The sequence below is a fragment of the Gadus chalcogrammus genome, chromosome 9, assembly GCF_026213295.1.
Source record: "Gadus chalcogrammus isolate NIFS_2021 chromosome 9, NIFS_Gcha_1.0, whole genome shotgun sequence".
Classification (NCBI taxonomy): Eukaryota; Metazoa; Chordata; class Actinopteri; order Gadiformes; family Gadidae; genus Gadus; species Gadus chalcogrammus.
In genome coordinates, this window is record NC_079420.1 from 21,592,368 (window position 1) to 21,602,562 (window position 10,195).

The 10,195-nt window shown below is 46.8% G+C and overlaps 1 protein-coding gene across 2 annotated transcripts; it reads right to left on the reverse strand.

Moving 5' to 3' along the window:
- Nucleotides 1-499: 499 nt before the first annotated feature.
- LOC130389309 (circadian-associated transcriptional repressor) lies at nt 500-9,786 on the reverse strand. Of its 2 annotated transcripts, none has more exons than XM_056599032.1 (6): nt 9,665-9,786; nt 7,324-7,688; nt 6,688-6,763; nt 5,734-5,875; nt 4,636-4,762; nt 500-3,413 (listed from the first exon to the last, which is right to left on the reverse strand). In XM_056599032.1, the coding sequence occupies exons 2-6, from the start codon at nt 7,645-7,647 to the stop codon at nt 2,937-2,939; spliced, it is 1,146 nt and encodes a 381-aa protein (XP_056455007.1). In that variant the 5' UTR covers nt 7,648-7,688; nt 9,665-9,786; the 3' UTR covers nt 500-2,936. The 2 variants fall into 2 exon arrangements, with proteins under 2 accessions (XP_056455007.1, XP_056455008.1); XM_056599033.1 differs by having other exon boundaries at nt 503-3,413; nt 5,734-5,812; nt 9,665-9,785.
- Between the last annotated feature and the right edge of the window lie 409 nt (nt 9,787-10,195).

Below are 10,195 nucleotides of genomic sequence, written 5' to 3' on the forward strand. Positions count from 1 at the left end.
GAAGCAATAGTGATGAAACATAATTTGAATCTTCTGTGGTATCGTTGTTACAGGCTAGGTATGACTCGGTGGCAAATGTTCAACACGTGGTTGATTCAGAGAAATAAGATAAACGAGCTGGCAGTCTGGAGGCGGTTCATGAAGCATCTCTCAAAAGGTTAGAATTCAGTTTATGTTTGAACTGGGCGGAATGGTAAATAAGCCACGCCTAGAGGTTCTCATTTACCCAGGTAACCTTCAGCCTCCCTTGGCCTGGGCGGAATGGCAAAGAGGCCATGTTTGTAGGGTCTGACTTATCTCAACCCAGACTGTATATGGTGCAGTGTGACCCACTCTGTGTGTAGGAGAAGAAGCTATTCAGAACTGGTGTTAGAGCTACATATATGTGGTCCAATGGTACTGATGCTAGCTTGAATAATAGGTGGTCTAAATAAAGCATTGAAGAAATGTACTCACTTCAAGAGTCAACTCATTAAAGTGTAAATTAAGTCCCAAACTGCAGCCTAACAAAAAAAAACTGTAGCCCACGATGGCTACGGCCAATACACCCAATATGGATAATAATAATAATAATAAATGAAATTTATATAGTGCTTAATATGGTACTCTAAGACGCTTTGGATTATTTCTGAATGTTATAAGATAATATAATGATTTCACCTAGAACAAACTCTCTAAGAAACATTTACTCTCACAGATTGATACAATTAATGGGTGAAATTGATTATTATTGTTTTCTAATTACTTAATCATTTTGTGTGTCCCGGGGTAGGAGCGTGGTCACCTATAGATGGCAGTATTCTCTTTTGAATCGGTGCTGTATGCTTGATAGTTGCCAGTTTTAAATGTATTTGCATGTCATACTTCTAACATCAATGTAGCAGTCATATCTAGGGTCATAGACACGTGGCACTCTCTAGACTAGAATCTCCTAAATGCCTCAAACTTGGCTCTGTAATAACCTAGGAACCCATGCATCCATGCTCTTTCATGCAAACTCCACGGAGAACCATTCAGTCGGGTACATAAGTTGGCATGGAGACCGAAATCCACCATGCATGCACTACTAGAGTAACATGTAACGGATGTGCCATTGAAGAGTGATTGTCTCTTCTAAAGCCGGCCATGTGATCATGGACGATGGAGTAGTAACCTTTAAGTGATCTGCTGTTGAGAGCCACTGTGGAGCGGTCTTCTTTCTGGGGTTAACAGAGAAGCTGATCGATCTCAGAGATGTACAAGATGCCTTCTGTGAAGGTTTGAGTTTTCAAATCCGCTGGCATATATATTTGTATGCATTACTTACAATGCTAATAAAGATGTGGCATTATGTTCAGTTGAACAAAGTGATTCAGCAGGTGAACAACGGCCTGTGTTTGAACGGATGTGTGGTGATTCAGTTTGTGTGCCAAAGTTATTGCAAAAACAGACAGAGAACCTTAAGTAATTTTGCACCAAACAAATATAACCACATTTATTTCGAAAGTATAAAATATCACACGATCAAGGCCACTTTTCAGGGTAAATCAACCATCTTTTAGAAACATTTATACAGAGAAAAAGCTTGTCACTCTGTGCTGGTCTAACACACACTATCCAGTTATGTGGCTATGAAATGAGCATCCATCTTCCCCACATGTAGTGGTTGGCAAGGCTTGAATAATTTAAATGAGATTGGAAACGGCAGGAGTTAAAGACATCCATCAAGAGAATCCGGTGTTTTGAATGTTGTTTTCGTCATTTTGTTATTTTCTGTTTCCATGTTAAACCAGCTTGCAGGCACAGCTCGACTTTACAGGCACGTTTTACCTTCTACTGAGAGAGAGAGAGAGAGAGCGAGAGACAGAGAGAGCCACACAGAGAGAGAGAGAGAGAGAGAGAGAGAGAGAGAGAGAGACAGAGAGACAGAGAGACAGAGAGACAGAGAGACAGAGAGACAGAGAGACAGAGACAGAGACAGCTGTAGTTCACATTCTTAACAATGGCACCAGTGAGGTCAAACGAGTATCCCCACGGAGAGAGCGAGAGAAGAGAGAGAGAGAGAGCATCTGCCGTTGGAACGAGCTGAAGAAACGCGCCATCTAGACCTCACCCCCTCAACGGCCTGGATGGTCACTGCAGATCTAGCAAGGGGGGCGGTGCGTGGGGGGGGTCTGGTCCAGTAGAATGTAGTGTTTACAGTCCTACCCACAAACATGGATGTGGTTCCCCGTTGAGGTAGAACAGTTGTACAAGAACAACTTTGATTCTAAGTATACAAATGTCACATGTCAACAGTCACATGGAGAAAACAAAAAAAACAGGAGTGGAGACATGAGAGTGAGATAGTGAGAGTGATAGAGAGAGGGAGAGAGAGAGTGATAGAGAGAGGGGGAGAGCGAGAGAGAGACTTGAATTGAGTACAGTTACGTTTCTATAGAACTTAAAGGTTCCCTCTCGTTTCTTATTAACCAGATTCCCTTTTTACGAGCATGGTGGCAGACATTTTGAAGGGATATTATTGCATCTACGAGCTCGGAAATACAACAATTCTACAATTGCTGACAAAGCAAAGCTGTGGATCTCAGTCATTACATTTTCATCCTCCTCCCACACACACACACACACACACACACACACACACACACACACACACACACACACACACACACACACACACACACACACTTCTGACAGTGCAAACAAAATAAAAAAAGAGTTCACCCAACGGATCTAAACTGAAGTGGCGTCGGCTGAGGGAGGGCGCGTTCCCGTGTAGAGGACACAGTTCACTCAACACGCTGCTCATGCTCTTCAAACACGGTCCACGGTGTGCTCTGTGAACCCTCTCTCTTCTCTTGAAGGCTGGAATGGACTAAGTGAGCTGTCGGGCTCCCAGTAGGGCATGCAAGGCTAGGCAAGGCTAGGCTAGGCGTACCCGCCTCCCTGGGCTAGGACTAACTGTCGCCCACGACGCGCCCCGACGCCTTGTGGCCGATGATGCTCTCGGTGGACTTGAGGAGCCTCTCCAGACAGGGCGCGTTGATCTTTTTGCCCAGCGGGGGCGGTTTCAGGGGAGCGGCAGCGTCTGTTTTCGCGTAGCGGTCCGTGCTAGAGGACACCGCGCTGTCCTGCGTTAGCGCTTGGTCTCTGGGGGCCGGAGGCTGGGGCCCGGGGCCATCCAGGGCCCGGGGCGGCGGCGCCTGCTGCGGAGGGGGTGGCGGCGGCGGAGGCGGCGGGGGCTGTCCCGCGCTGGGCGAGCAGATGGGGGAGGCGTGGAGCCACGTCGGCCTGCTGCCGACCGACTTGGCCCCGGGCGGTCTGTGGTCCGGGACGCGCAGGGCCGTGGGGCTGTGTGCCGCGGGAACGCCAGGAGCGCCGGCACTGGCGAGGGACGGGGCGCTGGTGAGGTCCGTGCTCACCGGGGAGGAGAGCTACAGGGAGAACAGAAACGTGTGCTTAACGCCCGGCACCAAAACAACAACATGGTTTGTTTACCGACTGTTCGGTTGACTCAGGACAGAAGGCTACTAGGGGTGGGGACAACACATTACAGAGGGGAGGGAACCCTTACTGACTAAAGGCAGGGGAATCAAACGCTCAACAGATCTTTCATTTCTCTGCACCCATTCTGGCTCACCTCTTAAGATGACCTATTCTCCGCTGTTTTTGTTCTCAGTGACCATTAATACTGTAATCCTATGAGATGTCTATATATAAGTCTGTATTGAATATTGTCCCTAACTGTGAAATTCTATTGAATTGGGTGTGGTTATCCCACCGATCAGACCGAAGCAACAGCACCAGAACAGTACTGAATAACTGGATATACAGCAGAGTCTTCACGGCAAGGTCCGTACTACTCATACCAGTATGAGTAGTGCATGAGTAATGCATGAGTAGTATAAACCGTCTAGCCTACTGTCCATTTGTGAGGTCAGTGATGAATATTTGTATAAAAGCTTCCGAATCTATTGGCATCTCTCTAATGAACGGTGCAGTTATTTTTCACTGAAAAAAAGTTTAAAGCACTGTTTCCAGCCCTTGTGTTGCATGTTTAGATAGAATGACTTTTTTCTCTGCTAAGTAAGTAGCAAAGCAGCAGCCTAAGCTATTTAAAATTACAAGGAAGGCAAGTTTGGTTTGGTTGTGATTGATTATTGTCAACATTTGAATCCAGATAGGCAAGTCAGACCCGATCATTTCAATCCGGTTTGAGAAATATCTTTGCCCTCCCCTGCTCTACTGTGCGTTTTGAGAACCCCACACCACACCACAATCAGTGCACCCCACCTCTCGATCAAAAATCCCCTGAAATAATAAAAGTGGTAATTTTCTTATCAAAATAATGATTTAGTCAATGAACTATGTTGACTATATTTATGAAATTAATTACTGCTAATAATTGCTTATTTATTTCAGGATTTCATTCATAGCAATAATTAATTCAATACATAGCCAGGTTTATTTAATTATTTAGTATTCAGTTAAATGTATAGTATTGCGTTGTAATCCTCCCCTCCCAGTCTCGTTCCTCGTCGTTATGTGATTAAAGCACAAGACTGATTTGATTGATTTTAGTTTATTTAAGAACGATACAGATCCTGTAATCCTTTACCTGCTTACTCATATAACTGTACATGTTGAATATGTTACCTTGAGTTTCTTAGGGGGAGCTTCATGCTCCGTCTGAGCGCCTGGTGGTTGGTCTTGGGGTTGTACATTGGGAAACCAGCTCTTCAGCATGTCCTCCATCTTGAGAATGATGTTGACGTACTTCTCACTGAAAAACACACAAAAAAAGGGTTCAACAGTTAGCATGTATATATAAACACACACACACACACATACAAATGTGCACATGTATACATACTGGGCCTCCACAACCCTCCCTACCTCTAAACATAATCTCATAAAGCGACAGAAGACACAAACGACTAAGCAACAAAAAAGCACCAGAAGTGACCCAGCATCCTTAAGAGGTGGGCAGACCGGGACCCCCCCTCCTTCCAAACCAGATGGTTGATGGGGATTATGCACATCATGTGATCAGGACCTCCCTCTGCCTTTTCTTTCAATGTAAAAAGGCACCATAGAGGGCATTTCAGTGCCGAATGCTCTGCATTTTAACGATGACTATAAAAAACTTAAATTGAATTGGGTAATTGAACATGGCCGGGACCAGGCTGCGTCTCTGAAGGGGTAAGCTCATTACCCGGACTGGCCAAGGGACAGCTAATTAATGAAGTACAAGTGAGCTGCTGCAAGTGTTAAGGTTGATGGTATTATCTTTAACAAGCATAGAGTGAGTAAGTGGACTGGGCAGTACGTAGGGTAAGGGGGGGCGGCGGCCTGGCCCTCCGCACCACGCTGTGAGCCATGTGTCTGGGATAAACGTCCAACCCATGCAGACTGCACACTGCACCATGTATAGCAGCTGTTACAGAGCATGTAGACTGCACCATGTATAGCAGCTGTAACAAAGCATATACCCCATACAGAGCGCACTGTCTAGCAGTTATAACAGAGCTTTGACCTGAACATCACCCTGGACCACTCTAAGGGATGACTTTGAAGAATACAGTTTTGCAACTATAAATTCAATCTGCATTTTTTATAATAAATACACCAATAAAATGTGTATCTACATCAGTCCATATTATAGTATTTAATAGTATAGAAAAACAGTGAACTTTTACAAACAAATTCCCTAATGACGGTGGAGGGGCTATAAAGTGTGATTAAGAGACATACCCCATGCAGGGATTCTGCAACACCCCCATGATCCTCTGGATCCTGTCGATGGCGACGCTCTCCTGGAAACTGCTGAGTCCTGTACACAGAGGAAGCGGGGAGGTCCGTCGTGAGTCACGTTGTCTCTGCAGAGGGGCTGAAGCTGCGCAGCAGATGGGCTGTTTGGTGAATGTGCATGCAGTGAGGGAGGAGATGGTCTGTCTCTATGGGCAGGAAGTGTGGGGGTCAATCAAGGCCTTTGGTTTGACGGGTTTCCCAACCCCAGTACTTACAGGGCCTAGCATGAATGTAGCGTGGCTAGCCCTAACCAGCCATGTGAATCGCTCTACACTGTGGTCTGGCTGCATTTTCCCGGCTCAGATAAAATTAGAGCTTCATAAATGATATTAGGATTAATGTGATACGGGTTCCTCTGCCAATTTGTGTGAAATAACTGAATAATTAAAAAAAGGTGCTGAATTTAATTTGGAAACGTTGTGACCTGTTGTGAAATATAAAAACTCCTACACTGCCAGAAATAGTCTATGGTCTCTCTCTTTATAAAACAAACCAAGAGTTCACACAAGGCAAATAGTTGTGGTTACGTGACATTCTTTGTGCAAACAATACAGTACATGTTTTAGACATCACTCTCTCAAATTCTCAAGCTATTCCTCCAAGAATTGTGCACCACATACCAGTCTTTTGTTTTTGTTTTGGAGAGAGAAAGAGAAAGAGGAAGAGAGGGGGATAGTAAGAAAGAGAGAGAGAGTAAGAACGAGAGATTGAAAAGAAAGAAAGAAAGTAAGAAAGACAAGGCTAGAGTGAGAGGAAAACGAGAGAGAAGGAGAGTAGAAAGCTGCTTGGGAGATCTGGTTTCAATCCAAAAATGGCGGCATCTCAATCCTACACCAGACCCGATGTGAAAGGGCATATGAGGAGAACAGGAAGAAAAAAATGCAACCGCCGACTTACGTTCTCTATATCTCCCCGAGCGAAGGCCATTCAGGATGGACGATAACGGATGAATGTAGCATTGTAATGCCATACACTGCGAAAAAAAGAAAGAATTTATTGTAACAGAGCACATATGCAGTAAAAACCTGTTCCTTCTTTGTAGTTAATGTTCCGTTTCTGTTTCTCTTTCCCAATCAGGCAGCTTGCATAACACGCTTCAGGTCACCCATAAAGTCACGTGGGAGGGCTGTGTTCTTTCCTGGAATATCCCTACATGTGCAACAGCTAGAAGCAGGGAGAGGTTGGGGTGCTTAGGTGGTCCTGCCACAGCTGTTCCCGGCGCTGTTGTGGAGCTTGCATTTACATTTACATTTAGGGGATTTTGCTGACGCTTTTCCAAAGCCACTTACAACAATTCATTCACACATTCACACACCGACAGCGGAGTGTACCCCTCAGGGCAACGGCCAGCTCATCGGGAGCAGTTAGGGTGTGGCGCGTCTTGCTCCGGGGCACCTCGACACTAGGAGGAGCCCGGGGATCGAACCGGCAACCTCCCGGTCACCAGTCGACTCGCTCTGCCTCCTGATCTACTGCCGCCCTGGTGGTCCAGTGGATAACAGAACGAGCGCTCAGGCGCTGTCTGGGGCTCACCTTCCTGGTGAAGACCTGCTCCCGGCCCTCCTGGATGGAGAGGGGCTGCGGCGGCGGGCCCTCCACTAGGCCGTGGGGCCTCTTCAGCGGGTTCCTGCCGATCCTCGCCTCTCCCCCCGCTGTGGTCTGACCCGGTCTCCTGGCGGCGTCGCCGCCGCCGTCGCTGGCCGCGCTCCAGACCCTCTTCACCGCGTCGGCCCGCCTGCCCGGGTGGAGCGTCTCCACCAGGGGCCTCCGCGCCGCGACATCCAGCTCATTGTCCTCGTCCTCCTCATTGTCGGTCGCCAGCCAATCGATGGAGCTCTCCGAGTCGGTAGCAGACATCCTCGGGAGGGAGCCGCTAAGCAGCACTGACCATCACTGATCTGCCGGGCCGGACAACAGACCGTTAGCCACCGCACCGACATCCCGTAACCACACCGCGCACACCCTGCAGTAGCAGCTCCGCGCTGAGTCTACGAGGTACCGGGTCTGCTGGCAGAGAGCGAACCCCCGTCCGCGGAACAGTCGGGTTTTGAGAAGCAGTCTTTACCGCGGGACCCCTGCTCTTATAGAGCACTGAGCACCATCTGGACCGCGTGCTGGGGGAGCAGGTGGTGCCAGAGAAACCCAATTGTTGGGATAACCAATGACCTGCAGGCCTCCCAACCACAACAGAGGAGGGCCGGGGAGCCGGTGAGCACACACTGTGGGCCCGTCGTCGAAAGGCAAACACTCAGGACGCCCCTCCACACACACGACGACAGCAATCCTCTGGGGTTGCCCCTGGTAACACGCTCCACAATACAACTTCAAGAATTCTCCTGCGCTACCTGAGTGAGGAACGCCGGACCGTCCTAACGTATCGCCTGCAGACGAACTGCTACGGCGATGAGGGGAAAGGGCGTGTTAAGGTCTGCCTGCCATTCAGAACGGAATGGACCGTCCGACATTACGGCGTGCATGTGTGTGTGCTGGGTCGGCTGCCTCCTTGTCCCGCCTCGTTTTAAATATGCCAGGGAGTCGTACCGTCATCTCCACTGACCTGTCGCCGCATGCTAAGGACACGATCCAAGGAATCATTCAGAGGATTTTTTTTTCCTACAGTGGATCCCTTGAATTGTTCTAAAATTAAATTAAGATAATGATTAATCATTGGCTCCAGATTGAATAGCCCTTGATTATGAAATCACACATTCGGTTAAGAAATTATTAGTAGCCCTACCCATTTCTTGGGTACACGTGTTTGCAGTGCAAAGAAGGAGTCTGTTTATAGTAGTAATAGAAGACGATGGAACCACGCGCTGTTCTTTGTCTACGAAATGCCGGCGTGGCTTGACATCACACAGGGAAGGGCATTGGATCGCAGGTTTTGACCTTAAAACAACAACATTACACATGGCCTGGTGTGTGTCCCTGTTGTGTTTGTGGATTATAACAGAGACATGCATTCAATAGGCTATTGAAGGGGTTTTAACTTAGCCTTCCAAAGGTAGGTCTAAATCTTTTTTTACATTTTGTGAATCATTTCACTTTTTAAAGATGAACGCAAACCTTAATTCTGAGTGTTTAAAGGGAATTGTAAGTATATAAAGAAGATGAAATGACACACACACAAGCACACTACTAATATGATTTCAATATAGAATATTGTATAATTTAGAAGGTTAAACGCCCCGTATATTCTGATGTGATGAAGTAATATCAGAGGACATTTCAGATTCCAATCACACGACTGCTTTACAAATGAAAGTGTAGCCTGTACGTTCCTTAATTCTAGGAACGTGGTCTTCCCCTCAGAGATGAAGTAACGTCTCTGCTAGTCTTCTGGATCATAGTATTTATCGTTACGTTATCCAGCATAACGTCTGTGAACGGGGCAAACTATCCCATATCCCAGAAGCAGTTTCTAGTCCAAATGAAGATGGTTAATTGAAAACATCAACTTATTCGTTTTAGAATCACTAACACGTTGATTTTTTTAATTATTTTTTTTTACCAAAGGTTAGAGTAGCCTACATTGAAACATCACTCCATTACAATGTCCATATTCAGAAGTTGTGCTGCTTAAAATATCCACTCAATCCAACCCCATCTCTACAACTCAAAAGCCAACATAAAGGTGACATCCTCAACATGTAAAACAGACAGTGTGGACATCATGTACTGTCTAATAAACGGATGTACAGTTTGATGGCATGCCATCAAATCCGGCTTCCTGCTTCTAAACCGCACCTTACATCAAATCAATACAAATGGATTTCTCCAGAACACTAGCATTCATTCACATAAACACTGTTGCGACCTGCACTTAAGACAAACGGCACGCGCCAGATATGTAACATTAGGTCCAGGTACACACCTTAGCAGGATGGAGCAGAGAGCAGCCTCTTTGTTCAGCGCTGTATCCAGGGCGCCTGCACGGGGAGCAGCTGATGTGCGCTACGTGCGCGAGAGAAGCAGCACTGCGATTGAGGCGGCGCGTGTTGCTTCTCCCAGAGCAACGTGTCTGGGGGGTGGGCGGGCGCAGAGGCGACGGCGCTTCCCATTAGCTCTCTGGGCCGCGGTCCGACCAATAGAGCATGCGTTTCAAACTCGCGTCGGACGATAGGAGAGATATTCTTACGTATTTAAATGGGATGGAAATGACACAAACACGTGGACACGCGGATCGGTTTCTTTCCGACGGATGGATTTAGGACAGTTTTCGGTCAGTGTGAAGGCATTTTCTTTGTTCAGTCATCCGGATGATGGCGTGTTGTCTGCGTAATTCAAAAATCATTATTTTTTGTAAAGACGCAGTTATGGAGGATAGTGAGCCCATTAAAACAGGAAAACACAGTCTGAGTTTATAAAATGTACATGTCCTAAATGTCATGTTTCATGTGTTACG

Coding starts and splice junctions, on each gene's coding strand:
- LOC130389309 (XM_056599032.1), bottom strand. CDS start 7,647: ATGTCTGCTACCGACTCGGAGAGCTCCATCGATTGGCTGGCGACCGAC. Junction 5,876..6,687: donor CTCGGGGAGATATAGAGAAC/GTAAGTCGGCGG, acceptor TCTGCTGCGCAG/CTTCAGCCCCTCTGCAGAGA. Junction 3,414..4,635: donor CTCCCCCTAAGAAACTCAAG/GTAACATATTCA, acceptor TTCTCCCTGTAG/CTCTCCTCCCCGGTGAGCAC.